The 20,845-nt window shown below is 36.4% G+C and overlaps 1 protein-coding gene across 1 annotated transcript; it reads right to left on the bottom strand.

The window, feature by feature from the left end:
* Positions 1 to 262: 262 nt before the first annotated feature.
* LOC101968224 (T-complex protein 11-like X-linked protein 2) lies at positions 263 to 20,328 on the bottom strand. The gene is made up of 10 exons (XM_013366254.3): positions 18,982 to 20,328; positions 18,375 to 18,512; positions 9,469 to 9,601; positions 6,283 to 6,403; positions 5,134 to 5,354; positions 3,318 to 3,454; positions 2,844 to 3,061; positions 2,575 to 2,756; positions 1,937 to 2,100; positions 263 to 1,047 (listed from the first exon to the last, which is right to left on the bottom strand). The coding sequence occupies exons 2-10, from the start codon at positions 18,499 to 18,501 to the stop codon at positions 815 to 817; spliced, it is 1,536 nt and encodes a 511-aa protein (XP_013221708.3). The 5' UTR covers positions 18,502 to 18,512; positions 18,982 to 20,328; the 3' UTR covers positions 263 to 814.
* Between the last annotated feature and the right edge of the window lie 517 nt (positions 20,329 to 20,845).

Here is a 20,845-nt window from a genome sequence, read left to right as displayed (position 1 = left end):
GAAGCTGAAGCAGGAGGACTGCAAGTTCAAAGCCAGCCTCAGAAACTTAGCGAGGCCATAAGCAATTTAGCAAGACCCTGTCTGAAAATTTAAATAAATAAATAAATAAAAAAGGGCAAGGGCTGGGGATGTGGCCTAGTGATTAAGTGTCCCTGGTTTCATCCTTGGTACCAAAATAATTAATTATTTAATTAAAATATGGAAAATTTATATCAGAAATGTGATTCTACATTCTCTCTTTTTTTAATCTTTATTTTTTAAATTTATTTTTATGTGGTGCCGAGGATCGAACCCAGGGCCTCACACATGTTAGGTGAGTGCTCTACCACTGAGCCACAACCCCAGCCCTCTACATTCTCTCTTAACCTGTAATTCAGTAAAATTTCTGACTTCCAGGAGACCTTATATCACACTCTGGTTAATCCTACAGTTTGCACAGCCCTCAGGGAAATGATTTTCCACTAAAAAAAAAAATGCTAGCATCTGACATTACAATGCCTGCTCAAACCAGAATATTAGGAGTGATTAGCCAGTGAAGGAGAATTTTGGGCCCACCATATCTTAGCTAGTAAGGAAATGAGAACATAAGACCTGGCTTCAGATATTTCACAGAAGGAATTGAGGTTTTCTTGCAGCTCATAAATTTATTAAGGGAAGGTGGTATTTAAGGGCCAATTGGTTTTTATATATTTGACCCTTGCAGCTGTAGTAAGGGAGAGAGCTGCCTGCTTTGTTGGCCATAGGTGATGTTATTCCAGGAACATGCTGAACCCTCTCTTCTGGGTCCCTGTTGCCATGGCTGGGTCCAGCACAATTAGATAGGCTCTACTTCTGTTTCTTGTGCCTGAGCAGGAAGGATGACATTATTTAGGATCTCAGTATAATACGGGCTAAATACCTGCTGATTGTGATGCATCAGAGTGATAAACTTCCAACCCAGTTCTGCCAACTCCCCCTCAATGAAAAGAAGGCCTCCAGGAAAGTCTAGCAAAGACTCCTGCATGCCACGAACCAAACAGCATTTCAGAAACAAATGGATCCTCTGTTCTGTGAGCAGGGAAAAAAAACAATAAAAAGGGGAATGAAAATTTATAATGCACTCTCTGATCACCAGAGTTTTAAATTAACTGAGTTATTAACCAACCTATCTGCTCATTTGCATAAACCACATAATGAGATTTCTGTAAGCTTTGTTTTGAAGAGGGAATGCCATCAAGCTTTCAAAGATAAAGCATGATCAAAACTCAGTGAGGGCCTTTCTCAGTGGTAGAGTGTTTGCCTAGCATGTGCAGGAACTTGGGTTTGATCCCCAGTACCATAAAAAAGTGAACTAATAAATTTCTGTCTGTTCATAAGATTACTTTAGATATCTATATGTGAGATCACAGTGCACATTTGACCTAACAAAAGGATTCTAGACATCATACCTGAAACTCCAAAGTTAAAGTCCATGTTAAAGTTAGTGCAGCAAGTTCAGACCATAATACAGAAACCAAACTATGATAAGATATTGCAGTTCAGGGCAAACTGGCCAAGTTAATTGTTTCCATTCCACAGTTGCACATTGTCTACAGCCTCATTATCAATCTCATGGAAGATAGTAGGATCCCACATGGTAGCTTAAAGCATGGGATAGAGACAGGGTTTTCCAACATAGATCTTGGGCTATAGTTAGAGAATTACCAGGATGACTTAATAGGGTTGGTGGGATAATAGATCACCCCTTTGAGTTAAATTGGATGTAGATCCAACCTAAAACCATATATTCACTCTTCATATAATAGAAGTCCATTTCAACCCTGCACATAATAGATGAGGAAAGCTAAAGCTAAAATACTTCCTAAATTATCATGTTGTTGCATTCCCCAGTCAAGTTTACCTATCTACCCCACATATTATCACCACTCTTCCCCACCATTATCATAGGAACTCTTACCAATGATGCAACGAATGCAATTCCCTTTCTTGGCAATGTTCTGGAGTTGGCCTATAAGAGATGCTGTATTTTCACTACTCAGAGCAGTGAGGCCCATGTTCTTAAGACCTTTATGAATTTCCTCAGATACCTGTTCACTCACATTCTGCATAGTCTCTTCAGGCCTAGATAATGAAGGATAGAAAACAGAGCAGCCCTAGCATGAGCAAAGCCCAGAAAGCAGCGGCTAAGCCACTCAAGGAAGAATTCTGTTTCTCTACCTCCAGCAGGTGAAATACTTTTGTTGTTACCTTCAAGATATCAGCTAATTCATACATACAATACCATACTCCATCTTCAAAGGAAACAAGGGTTGTTTCCATTCTTGGATCCACTCAATATTATTAGTCTTGTAAACTTTAAATCTGTATTAAGATTTTCTTGGATATTTTCTAACTTACCCAATTAAATAGAAAATACAATAAGAAATGTTTTCTATCCCAAGTTTCAATATAGCCTATCAAAAACTCCGACTATCTTTGGAGATGGTCCCCAAAAGCCTCTGCTCTGTGTGGTTTTCAATGAATAATATTATATTGTCTACCTGTGTCCCAAATGCCCCCATTATTTTCTATTTAAGAAAGATCTATGTAACATACCTGGAGTTAAATTCTTCAGTTAGGGCCTTAGTTATATATTTTATTTTATCTACAAATTCAGGTGAGCTGAATAAAACACTGCCAGAGAAACTTCTTGCCACCAACAAGACTGAGGCCAGGATAGTTAAGCGGTGCAATTTGGACTCCATCTCCCGGAGCCGGATCCTGTCCATCAGCAGAGTCTGGTGAGGTAGAATAAAAACAATCTGTCAGTAAAAGGAGGCAGAGACTACAAAATAACAAGACAACGACCCAACACAGATTCCTACCTCAGGGAATTCTTCATTTCCATGACCCCAGAGAAGGAGGTTCAAGTACCCCTGGTATAGCACCATTGTGAGACTGGGAAGTTCTAGGTTGTTAGGTTCCTGATCTGGAGATGAATAGTCTATGCTGGAGGAGAAGCTGGGAGAGTCAGAACTTGGAAATGGTGTAGTGAGGTCTATGGCTGCTTTGGTTAGCCATTTTGTGGTATAATTGAGAAGATCTATGAAAGAGAAAGGAATATATAATTTCAAACTCCAAGGCTTGAAGATTAAGATTTTGAAATATAGTCTTGGTGAATAAAGAAGTGATTTTGTAGGTTTTCCTGATTTAGAGAAATATCTTTATCCCTACTTCTTCCCTAAGGAAGAAATTTTCTATTTAAAAAACAAAGCAAAAGATAAGAACAGAAAATCACTGTAAGAAAGCAAGCCCAGTGTCGAATTTTCCTCACTCCTGCTCTTAAATTTTTAACATACTGGGCTGTTTATCAAGGAGTTCCTGAAATTTAGCTCGTTCATACTGGACCGAATGTTCCTGGATGTAGGGTCGAAGGCTCTGTATAGTGTAGTTTACCATGTCCATCTTCATCAGACCCAGAACATGGAAGATGCCCCTGTCATAGGGAGAAACAGAATATTTACACCATGAAAAGAAATTCTAGTGTGGAGAGGTGGGACTCAAACAAAGAATCATATAGTCATAGTACTTAGAGTTAGGTGAAGCCTTTAAGACAATGGTCCTATTACAGTTTATAATTTGGTATGGTTTGAGTGTATCTCCCAAAAAGCCTAAGTTTCAACAAAACTTAATACCCAATGCAACAGTGTTGGAAATGGAGCCTACTGGAAGGTGATTTGCTTATGAGGGCTTCACCCTCATGAAAGGATTAATACTGATTATACAAAGGGTTGAGGCTCTGAGTTTGATCTCCAGTTCTCTCTGGCCATTTGATGTCTTCTACCATCAACTGATGCAGTCCCTCACTTGTAGACTTTCTAGCCTCAAGTACTGTAAGAAATTAATCTCTTTTATTTATAAATTACCCATCCTCAGATATTCTGTTATAGCAACATACAACAGACTAAGACACAAAGGCACTGGCCAGGGACCTAAGGCCACAAACTGAATTGGTGGCAGAGATAAGAACAGATATATTTGACCTCTTAGCTACCAGCCTGAATTCATTGCACTGTAGCTACGCCATCACTTTAGAAAAAGGGAGGAAGAATATCACCAAAATGCTAACAACTATATGTGGATATTTGGAATGTAGGTTGTTAAATTTCTAACCCAGTGGGAAAATCATTTTGCTTTTCTAGGTTTGGGTTCTTCAGTCTAAGAAACAAGAATAACCTTCATTCCTGTTCCCTCATAGAATTTGGGTTAGACAAACAGGAGAACATCTGGGAAAGAGTGGTTTGAAATCTATAGATATAATAATTACTGTATTTTAATGTACATTAAGTTGTCATGTCATAAATGGGGCCTTAAATGTTGTAAAGATTATGAAAGGAACCATGAGAGATTATCATTGTAAAATAAAATTCAACAGTCCAGGAAGAAAAGAGATGTTAGTCAGGTCTTCAGGACAGAAGAGCTAAACAAGACAGGAGTTATATCATAGTATTTGGCTCATAGTTTTCTGGCATGGTATCTAGACTAGATTTCAGGAACAGTACATGCTATGATTTGAATATGGTTTGCCTCCTCTAAAACTCATGTGAAATTTTAATACCATTATGAGGTATTAAGAGGGTGGAAACAATCCAACTATGGTGTTTATAGGTGAGGCCTTTGAGAGGTGATTAGGATTATATAAGGTTATCAGAGTGAAAACCCCATAAATGAATATTAGTGGTTTCATAAGAAAAAAGAACCAGGCATGATGACACACACCTGTAATCTCAGCAGCTTGTGAGGCTGAGGCAGGTGGATTGTGAAAATAAAACAGCCTTATACTAAGCAACTCAGTAAGACTTTGCTTCTAAAAAAAATACAAAATAGGGCTGGGAATATGCCCCAGAGTTCAATCCCAGTACCCAGCTCCCCCCTCCAAAAAAAAAAAAAAAGGAAAAAGAGAGGCTAGGACACATAATCTCTCACTCACAATATGATACCTATACCACCTTTGGTCTGTGCTGGCAACAAGGCTATCAACATATGGGGCTTATTAGCATTGGGCCTCCAAGCATGAGGCAAAATAAAATCATTTTCTTTGTAAATTATCCAGTCTGTGGTATTACACATAATAGTTATAGAAAACAGACTGAGACAGCATATCTAGATTCTCACCTAAGCAATTGTACTGGATCTGTTATGCTCTTTAGATTCTGCACTGCTTCATCTCGAACTGGTGCACATAGCAGGCTCATCAAATCAAGAGTAAATTTGGAGAGATGATAAACATTCAGGGCTCCACGCTCTGTTTCCTGTTTGAGGAGATCCATGTCCAGAGCTTTTTCAATCTCATTTCTTAAACGATTCTGGCGTGGTAATAGCAGTGATAGCAAGATCTGCCCAGAAAAGGAAATCAAAGAAACAAATTCTCTTTAAAATCATGAACTTCTTTAGTGAACAAAGCTTTTAGACCAAATGTCTGACCATATTTTTAGGGGATCAGGAATGTGGATCTCTAAATTTCTTAGTATTGTTTCCCTCTGTTTAGGGTGCAATTACAATGCAAGGCTTCATTGGGTTATTTATAGTAGCAGTTATTATTTTCAAGGCAGAATGAGATACAGATAGGAACAAAAGTAAGGGTGTGATAAAAAGAAAGTGCAGGATATGAGAAATACAAAATTCACACCACAACAAAGTATTCTTAATAAAGGATAATGACATTTTAGGTTGTTTTACTCCAAAACACAAGGATGGAATAACCAAAGGATCCTTTAAGGTTCACTTCAAATAGCCTTTTGACTCAAAAGTACAAATTCCCTGTGAACAAAGATATTCTTACTCATCTCTGTGTTTCTGAAGCACATAAAACATAGTAAGAGTTCAGTAAAAATTTATTTAATTGAAAATATATGATGTTTTTATAGTAATATCTAACTGTTCATAATCATCTCATACAAATAAAATAGAAACCACTCTATTCTACCCATGTTCAGAAAGTATGCTGCTTAGGATATTAATAGCCATTAACAATCTAAGGGTCTAGGATACCCAGGAACTTCAAGTCATCTAAAGGAAGGAACCACACACAGTGGTGCACACCTATAATCCCAGATACTGGGAAGACTGAGACAGGAAGATTGTAAAGCCAGCCTGAGAAATTTAGCAAAACACTATCTCAGAATGAAAAATAAAATGGACTGAGGATATAGTGCAGTGGTAAAGCTACTCTTGGGTTCAAACTGCAGTACAAACAAACAAGCAAATAAACAAAACGCAAAAATAACAACAAAAAAACTTGATGGATGGAAGTTGATTACTTACCTCCTTAACTTTTTTCAGAAGTTCAAGGGCACAAGAGAAGTCAGGAGGAGTACTTGATAACTGCTCATGTAGATGTTCCCAAAAAGCATTGTACATTGTCTCCACAAACCTGCTTTCCAGACTGTTAAGAAGGTTAAATGTTCAAATTCCACTTTACTTAGAAAAATAAAATAGGATGATAATTTCCCAAACAACATTTAAAATCATAAAAAATCATTAAATCAACAGACAAGGAGGAACTATGTTTAGATTTGAGAAGGGTTGAATAAACTTAAGTTAGTCTCAAATGCATGGGCCCAATCCTCTCACAAGGGCACCTCGTGGTTCCAGAGACACTCTCTTCCTGCAGTAGAAAGAACTATGAACTAGAGGCTTAGACCCTGAGTTCTGACCCTAGTCCTGCATCTAACTATATGTGAGCTGTTTCTATTTCCATATACTTATACGTTTGAACTAGATGATCTTTTTCTTTTAGGCCTGAAATATGGGGAAAGGTTTTCCTTCTTTATGACACTGAAAGCTCTTTCAAGCACTTCATCAAGTCCAAAAAGGAGCTCATTATTTTCCTGCTTCAAAACTATTCTTTATTTATATTTGGTCCTGCAAACCAGAAAGCTTAGCCTTTTTTCCCTAAAAGCATTACTTTTTAAGTAAAAAGTTATGGGTTTTTATTTTGAAAATACAAACAATACAAAAATAAATGGAAAAAATGTCAGAGTTCATCCTTTAACACACCAATATAATTTGTGAGAAGCCATCAACTATTATCTGTCTGATATATACCAGAGTCCTTCTTAATTCCTTTCTCCTCATCCCTTTTACCCAATTAGTCACCAAATTCCATAGATGCTGCTTTTTACCTGTCTCTGGAATCCATCCCCACCTACTACAATCTCCTACCTGGACTATTGCAAGAGTCTCCTATGTGGCTACCCTGCCCCACATGGTCTTACCCCTACCATAATGCCACATATACTTGCCAAACTCATTAATTTTCTTCAGATACAAATCTGACCATGATGTCATGGTCCTTTAAAGTCTTTCAGGAGCTCCCTACCACCAGCTGGACACATGGTCTCTAAAATCCTTCATAATCCTATTCTGCCACCTCTTCTAATTTTGTGCCTCCAACAGTAACATTCTATTACAATGAATGCATAATTGTTTTCTACCATTCTATGCCTCTGAAGAGCCTCTTTCTCTTTTAAGAATCCTTCTCCCTAGACCATCTAAAAAGTGTCTATTCATACTCCAAAATTAAACTCAAATATTACTTTTTTCAGGAAAGTGTTCTTTGACATTCTCCAAGCAGCTAAGCACTAACATAAAACTCCATACACTAGATATGAGAGAATTTATCACTCTATACAACAACTAATTGATTGTCTCCCCTAGAGAAGCTTCTTGATGGCAAAGACACCATTTCACCCATCAAAAACTGCCTTCCACCTAATAAGTATTTAATGTTTGTTGAATGAATGTATGACAATGCAGGCCCTTAAGAGCATATTATTGTACAAATGTATCAAAATAGATTCTACTGTCATGTATAGCTGTAAAGAACACGTACTATTTTTTAAAAAAACAACAAAAAAGAATATGAAGAGTCTATCATTGTAATTAGTATTGTTTTATAAGCCCAAAGTGAAACCAGTTGTCAATATCTATAGATAATAGATGACCCCAAACTCTATTTCAGCCTTTTTTCTAGTATACTTTGTGCATTACTACACTTGGAGAAGGCTGTTAGTAATAAAGTAATGAAATTCAAGCTATGGATAACATTATTCCACCTGCTTCATTTATTGACATCTCATTACCACCACAGTCCCTGACTACTTTAACAAATCTTCACTCTTCTGGTTTTGCTTTTTGTACTAGTCTAAATCAAACTACAAATGAATTCAATGAAGATGATGCTAGGAAAACCATGTTTTGGCGAAAACTTATTTTAGGGAAATTGCTTGGCCTGGGTCACTGCTGGCGACAGGCAAGACAAATCTAAGATGTGTGAAGATAAAAAAGAACCACTGTCAGACCAAGGTGCTTCATTAACAAACAGACTCACTAAAGTAGCATAACAGAAGCATTTAAAGTTGTAAATTATAAGTGTGATAGAATACAGATTCTTATGAAGAATAACAGAAGCATTTAAAGTGGTAAATTATAAATGTTATAGAATACAGATTCTTATGAAGAATCTAACCATTTAACTATTAATAATCCATTAGAAGCATTCAATTCATACTTGCTGAATGACTCTTATTCATGCACTGAAATATCAACATACTTAAAAGAAACAAAAACAAAGCCTAAGTTTATTTGATTTTATTATTTTAACTTTATTTTATTTTTTGGTGCTGAGAATTGAACCAAGGGCTTCACTATGCCAGGCAAGCAATCTACCACCGTGAGCCACATCCCCAGCCCCAAAGCCTAATTTAAGAAGGGTATTATTTATCAATTGGGTTCTGAATCTGATTCACTAATATCTTTAATATCATAATAATTATGAAGGAGAAATGATCCGTAAAATCTCTTATCACATGAAGAGTACTGAATACCACTATTAGAAAAATGATTATTCAGGGCTGGGGTTGTGGCTCAGTGATAGAGTGCTTGCCTAGTGCATATGAGGTCCTGGGTTCAATCCTCAGCACCACATAAAAATAAATAAATAAAACAAAAGTGTTGTGTCCAACTACAACTAAAAAATAAATTAAAAAATAAAAATGATTATTCATCTGTACCTGTTTAATTTACAAACTATGCCTTCCCATTCTATCTAAAAAGATCTGAAATTCATTCTATATTTCATTATTAACTGAGAGCCTGGAATGAACATTTTGACAGTAATCAGCACTGATTTATTCCTTAATCAAATATAATATGCTGGGCTGGGGTTTTGGCCCAGTGGTAGAGTGTTCACCTGGCATGCGTGAGGCACTGGGTTCAATCCTTAGAAACACATAAAAATAAAATAAAGATATATATATATATATATTTCTACTTTTATCCTTTTTAACTAATAATACCAATTGATCTGCTGTTTCATTTGTTGATACTACTCAAGACATAATCAAACATTAAAGTTATTCATAAAATACTTCAAAAATGTTCAAAAAGCCATTGTGGTATGTATCTGTACCAGGAAATATGAAACAGAAAAATTAGAATAGTCTGTACCTGTTTGGAGGTAAATCTTTCTCTTCCACATATAAATCTTTGTTCACTATGATTTCATGAGCAATGTTCAGGTTGGAAACTACATTAACTCTCTCCGTAAGAGGAGTGATAGAAAGTGCTTCTGGTTGACTCTCTAGAAAAAAGCACAGCAATCATCAAAAGGGAACCCATACAAAAGAGAATTTCTATTTTATTCAGAGATCCATTAAGATAAGTAAGAAAAGCCTTCAAATTTAGATTCATCAACACAGATTCACTCAATCATTTCAGTATTGGGGGCTTTCTGAATTCTGCCTTTCAACAACACTGAAAATTCAGAGAAATCAGGCATGAGAAGATGCTAGTTTATTATGAAAAACAGAAAGTGAAACTGCTTTCAAAACCTTCTACCTTAAACATCAAAATAAGCAAAATATAGCAAAGGAATAATGAATACATTGTTGCTTGTAAAATAAACATCTCTATAAAATGTATTGTTGCAGTAATTCACTTGCAGGTCAGCATGGGAAAACAAAGAAGAAGAAGAAGCAGAGCAAGCAAAGCAGCAGCAGAAAAAAAGTCTTTATTGTGTACAAGCAATCTTTTTATAGTATTGTGAACAAAAAAGGTAGCCTTCCAACTTCAATAAATTAGGTCTTTCAGCTAATTAAACATAGCACATAGAAGTTTTACTTTCTAATCAGAAGTGACCCGCTTCTCATGGCTAATCTACTCTCGGCCTGGAGTATGCTGAGCTCTGCTCTTTGTTTAGAATAGATAAAAAATTTTTCTTAGTGCCCTCCTAGCCCACTTGGCAGAACATCCCGTTTGCAGGCAAGTTCTCCCAAGGTCAGCAGACACCTCGTTTTTAAGCATGTTTGTTGTTACCTATCTAAACCTTGAAGAAGCCTCTCGTTTGCGAGTAGGCCCTCCCAAGGACAGCAGACACCTCGTTTGCAAGCATGTCCGCTGTTACTTATCTATACCTTGACAGAATATCCCGTTTGCAGGCAGACTCCATCAAGAACAGTAATAGTAACGCAGTTACATTTGATTCTCTACAATGTATTGTGTTCCCACTATCCATTTCATACCTCTGAAACTACCTACAAGATGACAGTTAAAGTCTCCCTATAAATAATACCATAGGTCTTATTTGATGGTTCTAAAGCTTTTAAAATAGTAATTTCAAATCTGAGGATTCAGCAGACCAATAAAATTTCTAAAATAAATAAGACTTGTTCATTTTATTTTCCCACATATAGACATTCAGACAAAAGAAAAACTCATCCTTCCCCATCTCCCACCCTGTACAAAATTCAATTCAAAATGGATGAAAAAACCTAAAGTATAAGATCAGAAACTCTGCAATTTCTATAAGGAAACACTTCAATATAAAAGCACAGGCAAAAATTTCCTGAACAGGACTCCTTTAGTTCAGGTAGTAGTAGCAAGGAATAAAGATCTTCTGCAGGGCAAAGGAAACAATTAACAGAATGAAGACAGAGCCTACAGCTACTATTCTGACAGGTGACTAATAACCAGAATAGATAAAGAACTTTCAAAACTCAACACATTCAATAAATGGTCAAATGATCCAGACATACTTCTCAAAAGAAGAAGTAAAAATGTCCAAAAATTGTATGAAAAAAAAAGTGTTCCTCCTTAGCCATTGAGGAAATCCAAATCCAAACTTTACTGAGATTTCATCTTGTTTCTGTCAGAAAGCAATCATCAAAAATACAAATAGCAGGGCTGGAGATGTGGCTCAAGCAGTAATGCACTAGCCTGGCATGCTTGGGGCACTGGGTTTGATCCTCAGCACCACATAAAAATAAAATAAAAATGTTGTGTCCACCGAAAAATAAATATTTAAAAAATTCATGCTCTCTCTCTCTCTCTCTCTCTCTCTCTCTCTCTCTCTCTCTCTCAAAAAAAATACAAATAACAATAAATGCGGGAAGGATATGAAAAGGAAAAGAACTCTAGATACTGTTGGTGAAAATGTAAATCAGTACAGCCAATAAGAAAATCATTATTGAAGCCTCTCAAAATCTAAAAATAGGGCTGGGACTGTAGCTTAGTGATATGATCTAGCTACCACTTCTCAGTGTTTATCTGAAAGTCAGCATACTTTCAGATGTATGCATACCCATGTTTATTTCAGCATGAGTCACAAAAGCCTAGGTTTGTATGCCAATAGATGATGAATGAAGAAAAATATGCTATATATACAAAATGGAGTATTATATACCCATAAAGAACAAAATTGTGTCATTTATAGGAAAATGGATGTAACTGGAGATCATTATGTTAAGCCAAATAGTCCAGACTCAGAAACACAAGTATTGTATATTTTCCCTCATATATGATTACTACAGGGTATAAAAGGACATCATAAAGGTAGAAGAGAAACCATTAATATAGAGAAAGATAAGAAGGAGGCAGCAGGAAGAAGGTAAGGAGGGTTACTGAGGAATTAAACTGATAAAATAATATTATACATGCTTGTATAAATATGCCATAATAAAACCCATTATTCTATACAAGTAATATGCACCAATAAAATTACTCTTAAATTTAAAAAATTCACCCTACTGCCAGGTTTCTGTTCACGACTAAAAGGCTCAGGGGTCACTCTAGCTAAACAGGGCTAACTGGGCTGCACGAAACAACCACACAAGAGACACAAATACCTTTTTCTTTGGGGTCACCGTGATGGCTCCTCTGACCTTAAGGGTCCGCAGAAAGAGAGAGAGAGAGAGAGAGCATGCACTGACCCCTTTTATTGAGGAGAAGCTATTCAAATGAGGCAAGGGGTCAGGTTTCAGGGGGCTGAGTCTATCTTCATGATGTCCACTGAAGGCAGGTTGACTGACACCTGGGCAGGCCACACCCAAGGGCACAGTAAGAGGAGGGGACACACACAAGGCACTTCCATGGAAGATTCTATCCTAAACAGGGCAAGGGGTTATATTACAAAGGAACAGGTGAGCCTAGCTCCACCCATGGGGCTGTAGCAAGACACACCCTTGTACGAGATACCAACCCTCGAATCCAAGAAGGGTAGGGAAAGCTCTGCCACATTTCTGTGACTGAGCGCCTCAGCACCCAGCCGGGGAGTGTGACTCAGTCACTTGCAAGGTTGGTCTCCCACATATTCCCCCTTTCTTAATATATATAAAAAATTGTAACTGGGAAATTTTATCTTTCAGTCACTTGACTCTTAGTCCGAGGTCATCACAATCTGCTATTGAAACAAAATAGGAATTAGTAGAAAACATATCATCTTCATAACACAATTAAATTGGAAAATCCGGGTTGTTATTATTACTTCACCAAACACTCATCAGAAGATTCTTAATCTTTTCCCAATTTTATTGGGAGGCATTGTGTTTTGCCATAGTAACAGACATTCTCATTGGCATGGCATTTAGGCCTCTCCATAAACCACAGAGCAAAGGACTCATTCACATTATTTATTATATTGTCTTTTAGAGCATTATTACTTAGTTTTCATCCATCCATCAGCACTTATCTGACCATGAAGGATCTTGGAAGTAATTTAAATCAAACATTAAGAAAATCCATACATTGTAAGTTTTTTAAGACATAGCCACAAAGGCTGCAATTGAATAAACAAGGAATAATATTTAAAGTAGTCACTTCAGGGATTATGAGACCAGAAGCTTGCTTGGGTCTGCTTAATTGACATACACCTGTTTTAAAGCCTGAATATTAACTTCAGCATATTATAGCTCTGAAACATTAGCTGGCTATAACTAATGATACAATAAGTTGTATTCTTACAGACTACAGGATATTTATCATCCTTTTTTTTAATTCTCACATTTAAAGAGTTAATTAGGTCTGTCGGTAATATAAATGCGCTTAGAAAAATTTATTTTAATAATCTTTCCAACAATTGTCCATATAGGTAAATGTACTCTTAATCACTAAAGTTCAATATAATTGGCTGGCTTTGGTTTCTCATCTGCTGTCTTGCATATGTTTTTGTTACTTGTGTGGTCAATAAGTTGTTCGGCTACCTCAGTCATGGGGGGTGGGGGGGTAGAGACATGGAATCAACACAGAGATTCTGGGAGCTGGTGAGAACTGGCTGGTGACAAATCTCAAGTCAACATCCAGTAGTTTACTTTTGGAATGCACACAACTGTTATAGGGTTCGAGTGGGGTGTGCCGGTCAATCATACATAAGCAAGATAATATCCATAAACCAATCATCTTCTGCCTAATGTAACTGCACTATGAGGAAACTCTAAAACATTGTTGTCATAGTGGAAAGCAATCTGGAAGGGTCTTTGTCCCTAAGGGAAGGGGCTTACTGAGTCAGGGTAGTTTGGCAATGCTAACCACAAGTGCTGAGCATGTGGTTTCATTGATGGCTCGCTAGAGCAGAGCACCCCATCCTGCAAGGTGTTCCTGTCAGGCCTGAAGGAATTTGGATTCCTCAAGCATTCCGAGCTGTTCATAGCTGCCAGTTGTAACTGAAAGTTATTCCAACATTTCCTCCCCTTATATTAAATTTGTTGCCAAAGGAGAACCATAATGAGAGAAGAAAGGAAAAGGGAAAAGCATAGGAAAAAAGAGAAACATCCAGACTTGGCCTTTTCCTGTAGCTGCAGTTGTTTCCTGCTGTAGTGAGCAGGCAGTCACTGTTGACTACGTCTCTGTCTGTCACTTGGGTCCCAATCTGAGCTGGACGTGGGGAGCAAAGCAGCCAGGGGGGAAGGAGACCTCTCTCATAAGGGGTGAAGAATTAGGTGAGGGAGTGAGATTCTGTGCCTCACCTCTGTTGGCCCCCAAGTTTTCTCCTGATGGCCCCTCTGTGACCAAAAAGGCTGTTCCTCCCTTGAGGTTAGTCTTTGAATACCCAGCCATCCTCTGGAGCCAAACAGGGTGATGTGGAGTGTGCATGGCATCGTCCCCAAGAGGGCTCTTTGTCTCCTTGATAGATAATGCCCCCATGGCCTCCACGCCAGCATATACCCTAGGATCAGCAAACTCAGGTTTCTTCTCCATGGAGGGCCCAGCTCTCAGCACTGGGCTGGTGGGGATGTGTTCAGGAAGGAAGGAGACAGGCCATAGACAGACAAACAGTAATATAGTGACAAAGCTGAGAGACATGGATAGATGAAGAGGAGAGCAGTGCTAAGACTCAGGACATGATCCCTCATAGAGAACTGGGTCTTAGCTGGTGTTACTCACATCTGGTCCATAGCCGCCATCCATATGGATGTGGAACAATCCATTATTTCAATACTGTCTTTTTCTCAAAAGATACTTCCAGACAGTCTGTTTACCATAGAATCAATATATAGGTATAACTGACCATTACAGTCAGGACAATTAATCTAGTTTCATGGGTGGACTTTCCAGTCCACACTGCAAGACACATTAAAGGTGGACATGGGAAATGGGTCCATACAAGTCTTTTTATAATTCTTACTTACCTGACAAGCTTGTGAAGCTGCATGGCTATAAACTCTGTAGCTGAAAGTTTACCTTCCTGAGCCAGGTTTCTCAGTCATGATCATGATGACTGGTTTAAACTTTCCTTTGATATCTGATTTAATTTACTGAATTGTGTTCAATAACATTAAGACTCTCAATATTATAATTTTAAGAAAAAAAATTAAAATATTAAAAATATTTTATAAAATCTAGTGTGTCTCCCTGGGGTCCCGTATTCCCCTTTTTTATTTAATAAAATTGAGTAAAGGCTTGGTATAAGTCATAGTCTCATCAGTTTGAGTTATAAATTATAGTACAAATATTTAAATAAGAATAGATTAACCTTTTATTGATTATTATAATTTCTCAATATAGATAAGTGGATTTATCCTAACAATTTAGAAATAACTTTCAATCTCTTTGAGAGAAGGTCTCAAAATATTTTTATATTTTAGAATATTATTTCTTTAAATAGGTATCTCTCAATCGTCTTTAAAAAATATGATTAAGGTTATTTCCCAGTGTAGGGAGCAGTATATAAATCTTACTGTATTTTTTATAGACAATAGGCCCAGCTAGAGAAGTTATATAATATCAATGAATTTTTTAAAGTTTGTAACCTTTATTGCTCAAAAGTAACATACAACTTTAATTTGGAGAAACTCAGTCCTAATAAAATGTTTTTCCAAATTCATATAATTATCTAACAAACAAAATATAAGAATTAACAGTGTCTTTGAATCAATAAAATTTAGTCTCCAAGAATAATTGTCAGAATTGGGATCTAAGTTAGCAGTTTAATATACTTAGTGTTTAATCAACGATGTAAATTTATTTACCAAAATTAATCTTTGTCTTAAATAGCAAGAATCATTACGCAATAAAGACCTTTTTTAAAAGAAATAAACTTAACATTTTAATAGGTTTTTATCATGCAAAATATGGACAAAATCTTAGCTCCCATTAGTATAGTCAAATTAGGAAAATAGTCTGAAATATCCTTGAATTAATCATTTAAAATTTTTATAGTTAGTCTGGTACATATAAATCTCTTTTTTAATTGTTTTAATTTTTTATATCATTTGGTTAGATAATATAAATATTTTTCTATTTAAAAATATGTTTATCATTAAAATTTAGAAATATAAAGACCTTAATTTTACTCAAAGATGATTTATTTATAAACAAATTATTATACTTTGATAAGAAATATCAATGAAAATCGTTAAAATCTTTGGATATTTCTGTAGACAGAATTATATTTGTTTATCATCTTATAAGTTTGTACAATAACTTAAGAATTAGATACTACTTGAAGAAGGTATTTTTACTTAAAAGCAAATTTATAGCAAAATATATTTATCTCAAATATCTAACTAAAAGGCAGAGTATCAGATAAATGTACATATAAAATGTATAAATTATGGGTTTTCTGTTGAAGAAAAAGAATTAGACAAATACATATTAACTAAGCAATTAGATATGAGCTAATTATTTATAGATTATCAACCATAGTTTATCTAAATATCTAGAAAAATATATATTAAGAATAAGGAAAGGGTTGTGGCTTGGTAGAGTGCTTGCCTGGTGCTTGGGAGGCACTGGGTTCAATCCTTAGCACCAGTAAAAAATAAAATAAAGGTATTGTGTTTGCCTACAATGAAAAAAAATACCACACCCTACCATCAAAAAAAAAATCATTTCATATAATGTATCTTCGGTACCCCCAAAAGCACAAATAAAATCAGTCTTAAAATAGACTTAAATCAACTTAACTTTATTTTTAAAATTCATTATATCATCTTTTTTGTCTTATTTCATCAATAATGGTAGCAATTATGCCACAGATCAGTTTAAAATTAGGGAGGCCAAGGTTCTAAGTTTATTATACAAACTACTTACAGCAGTAATATACAGCAAGCACATTCAGTAGTTAAAATTATTACTTGGTATATAAAATAAACATGCAATAAAACTATTTTCTCATTCACTTTCAATGTAGATTCATAATTTGTTCAGAAAGAACTGTTTTTCTCCAAGATATAGTAAAACTCACATATAAGAATCCTAAAATGCCTCCAATATGGTCTGCTTATGTACATTTATTTTTCATTCAAAAATAGTCTTTAGCCAGGCTTGGTAGCACATGCCTGTAATCCTACAAACTTGGGGGGCTGAGGCAGGAGGATTAAAAGTTCAAGGCCAGCCTCAGCAACGTGGTGAGGTCCTGAGCAACTTAGCAAGATAAAAAAATAAAAAAGACTGTGGATGTGAACCCCTGGGTTCAATCCCTGGTACAAGGAAAAACAAAAATTTTTCAACACAAGTCTCACATTTCCTTTTTACCCTAACATTTAAAAAGCTACATGTGTTAAAATATACTATCTAATCAATATATTTAGATATTTAAGAGGCACTATGAAATAAGAATTATGCTATTCCATTATTCTGTTTAATAGCAGAAACCTTAAGTGCCCACCAAATAAACATATATTTCAATACAATAGCATCATGGCCTCCAACTCTTATTTTTCTTCATTTCAATCTTCAAGAGTTTAGATCAAGTTGTTACCTTTGGACAGGTCTGCTGATTAATGTTCAGTGATTTTCACAGAGGTTATTAAAGGATTACAATTTGAGTTCTTGTGAGGGTAGACTATCAAACCAAAACCTCAAATGACTAACATAAGATATAAAAGACCTCATATCCCAATATTTACATGAAAACACTGTTATTACACACCTAAAAAATTTTTACCCAGAGTAGTGATAATTTATATGTCAACAAAGCACTCCTAGAAAAGGATACAACACAATTCCAGCACCAGATACTTTTTTGTTTTGAGAGAGAGAGAGAGAGAATGAGAGAGAGAGAGAGAGAGAGAGAGAGAGAGAGAGAGAGAGAGAGAGAGAGAATTTTTTAAATAATTATTTTTCAGTTTTGGTGGACACAACATCTTTATTTTATTTTTATGTGGTGCTGAAGATCAAACCCAGTGCCCCATGTATGCCAGGCAAGCACGTTACCGCTTGAGCCACATCCCCAGCCCCACATACTTTTGATTATTGCAATTCGGTTCCAGATCAACCACTTACCCTCTTCAAAAAAAAAATACTAATGCTATCTACCATGTTTTGAACTGACTACATCACTCTCAAGTCTTATCAAACACAAATAATTATGCTTTGTTGGCCTCTTTCTCTGGAACCAAAACCTTTGAATTTTACTTGCCAACCATAGGCCTAAATCCTATCCATAAAGATAGAAGGAATAAAAAGACAAGGAAAAGAATAATTTAAAAAAGGATTAGCAGGAAAATGAGGCAGAAAATACAAGGTTGCAGAAGCCCTCTATATCCTTTAAAGGCACATAAGCAGTGGGTTGCCTATACCTTAAACCTAACTGCTATGAAGAAACACCTAAAGAAGTGATAACATTATTCTAGACCCACCTAGAAAGTGGTCACCTAAATGTAAGGTATTGTCTTCTTGGCTCTGCTCTGGTGTTTTAGGCTTATGAGCCCCACTCTCTGTTTCACTAGGGTCATTCTGGAGCACAGCTTTTTCAACTTTTGGCATCTTGATGTTACCTAGAATCAAGAAGAAAAAAGGCAAGTTATATAACATCTGGCTCTGACCCAGGGACAAGGAACTAAAGGGCTCTTCAAATGCTACTGTGTGCCCTGGTGCTCCCAGTTGAGGGGAAAAGTGCTTCAAGGCCCTCTAAAAGGAACATTTAGGTTCTTCAAACATGCCTTGAGGAGAGGAATTTGGGACTAATGTGACTGTGTTTACTGAAAACCTAGCATTTCACAAGCGGAAGGTAAGCCAAGGCCCAGAAATAGACAATGCCTCCCCAGAAAGAGGGCACACGGCAAGCTACAGTCCAAGCTAGGAAAGAGACCTTCCTCAAATCTGGCTACCTTTAATTATTCCCATAACACCCCCTTCCTTGTGAAATTCCACATCAGATCTGCCTGAAGAGGGATAGTGATCTGAACTCAGGCAGCAGGATACGTCTCCCCAGACCCCATATCCCCCAGGAACCTGCTCCTTCACCTTTTCACAGTCCTTGACCAGCTGGCCAGTGGGTGCATCTGATAGTGAGACCTCTCAATCTTCCCAGTCTGGTCCTGGGATATACCATGGTGTCCTGACAGAGGGGGAGATAATCAGGGAGGGTGGGACAGAACCATGGAGATGATGAGGTCTACAGGGAGCACACCCCTACCCATGATGCTAGTAAGAGAGTCCAAAACAGGAAACAAAGGGTGGTGGGTTGCCTGGGGAGCAGGGCCGGGATGCTTAGGAACCCAGAGACCAAAAAGGCAAGCAGGCTAACACCCCTAGATGATAAGAGGAGGCAAGCAGAGGTTACAGAGACAGATATTTCAGACTCATACCCTCCCTTGCAGGCTAGAATTCGTACAGGAGCTTGGAATTAATCTTCCCAAATCCTTTTCTTCCCCCACAGGAAAGGAAATGTTCAAAGCATTTATCCCCTCCCCCACACCCCCCAAAATACCATTTACATACCTAAAAAGGAAAAGGAACATTACATTTTTCTTTGTTCCACTTTAAGCTGTTCATGAAGTCCCTCTCTCTTAGGTCACCATTAGTCATTTAAAGTGAAGGGCCAGCACAATTACAAAATTCTAGAATTGTTTCATTTCTTTTTTTCATTTAGGTAAGCAAATCCACCCAAGATCAGAGAGGTGAAGTGATATAACTCTCCTTTTACAAATATAAAAACCGGGCTGGGGATGTGGCTCAAGCGGTAGCGCGTCTGGCATCCGTGAGGCCCGGGTTCCATCCTCAGCACCACATACAAACAAAGATGTCATGTCTGCCAACAACTAAAAAAAAATAAATAAATATTAAAAAAGTATATAAAAACCAAGAGTAATTTTAAAGGGCTGGTTATAGAATTTATGTAGTGAAAGATCAAGATTCTAAGCCAGATTGAGAACTTAAATTTTGGTTTGGGTTCTTCCAGCTGAATTCCTGGCATGTTCTCCATTACAATCTAATTATTCACATAGGAAGTGATGTATAATCAGAGGATGCTGGAATAGACAAGCCTAGGGTCTTGTGTTTCTTACGTTTTAGTCTTTGTCTTTATTGTCATTCCACTGGCTGGTTACCATACTGATATGAAGACACTTAATTGGTCTGTTTACAGTTTTAGGATTTTTAAAAATATGTTACCACACTACACTATTCCATCTCTCTCTTTTACCCTAACTTGATTTCTGAACACATTATTTACCTAATCTCTCTTATCACCAGTTTGTTTGCTTATTAAATGAGTACAAAACATCATCTGTCTCTACACAGAATACTGCCTGCATAGTAAGTAAAAGAGATGATATTTTGTACTCATTTAATAAGCAAGCAAACTGATGATACGAGAGATTAGGTAAATTGCTAAATAACACACAGCAAGCAAGGGAAAAAAGTCTTGAATATATTGAATTCATATATATATATATATATATATATATATATATACACACACATATATACATATATACACATATAATATATGCGAATATATATTCTCAGCCATAAATGCAACATATATTCATATATATACACATATATATTCTCAGCCATAGATATAATATATTACCTCTTTCTACATATATATGTACATATATTTATTTATAATATTTATTACCTCTATGGTTGAAAAGCTATACACCATAATTTTAAAGAATATAATTTGCTTTGTTGCAGTAAGTGTCAGAAGTGGGGTATATACCAGAAGAGTGGTAGGTCATCAGGAATTGTGATATATCATCCAAATGTTTGAAATCAAGTATTAATCCAGACTAAACTCTAAAGCCTAAGCTCTAAACAAGATCATGCAAGATAACCTAGACTTTCAAGATGGAGTATCTGTCTCAGACAAGTGTTTCAC

This window comes from Ictidomys tridecemlineatus, chromosome X (genome assembly GCF_052094955.1).
Source record: "Ictidomys tridecemlineatus isolate mIctTri1 chromosome X, mIctTri1.hap1, whole genome shotgun sequence".
NCBI lineage: Eukaryota > Metazoa > Chordata > Mammalia > Rodentia > Sciuridae > Ictidomys > Ictidomys tridecemlineatus.
The sequence above is the reverse complement of the archived record's forward strand: the minus strand, read 5'-3'. Positions and strand labels throughout refer to the sequence as shown.

Bases quoted from the DNA above. Each gene is read 5' to 3' on its own strand.
- LOC101968224 (XM_013366254.3), bottom strand. From the start codon at position 18,501: ATGCCAAAAGTTGAAAAAGCTGTGCTCCAGAATGACCCTAGTGAAACA. The intron at 3,455-5,133 runs GTGAGAATCTAG...TCCCTATGACAG, and splicing joins GATCCAGTACAATTGCTTAG to GGGCATCTTCCATGTTCTGG. The intron at 2,757-2,843 runs GTAGGAATCTGT...CTACCTCACCAG, and splicing joins GAAATGAAGAATTCCCTGAG to ACTCTGCTGATGGACAGGAT.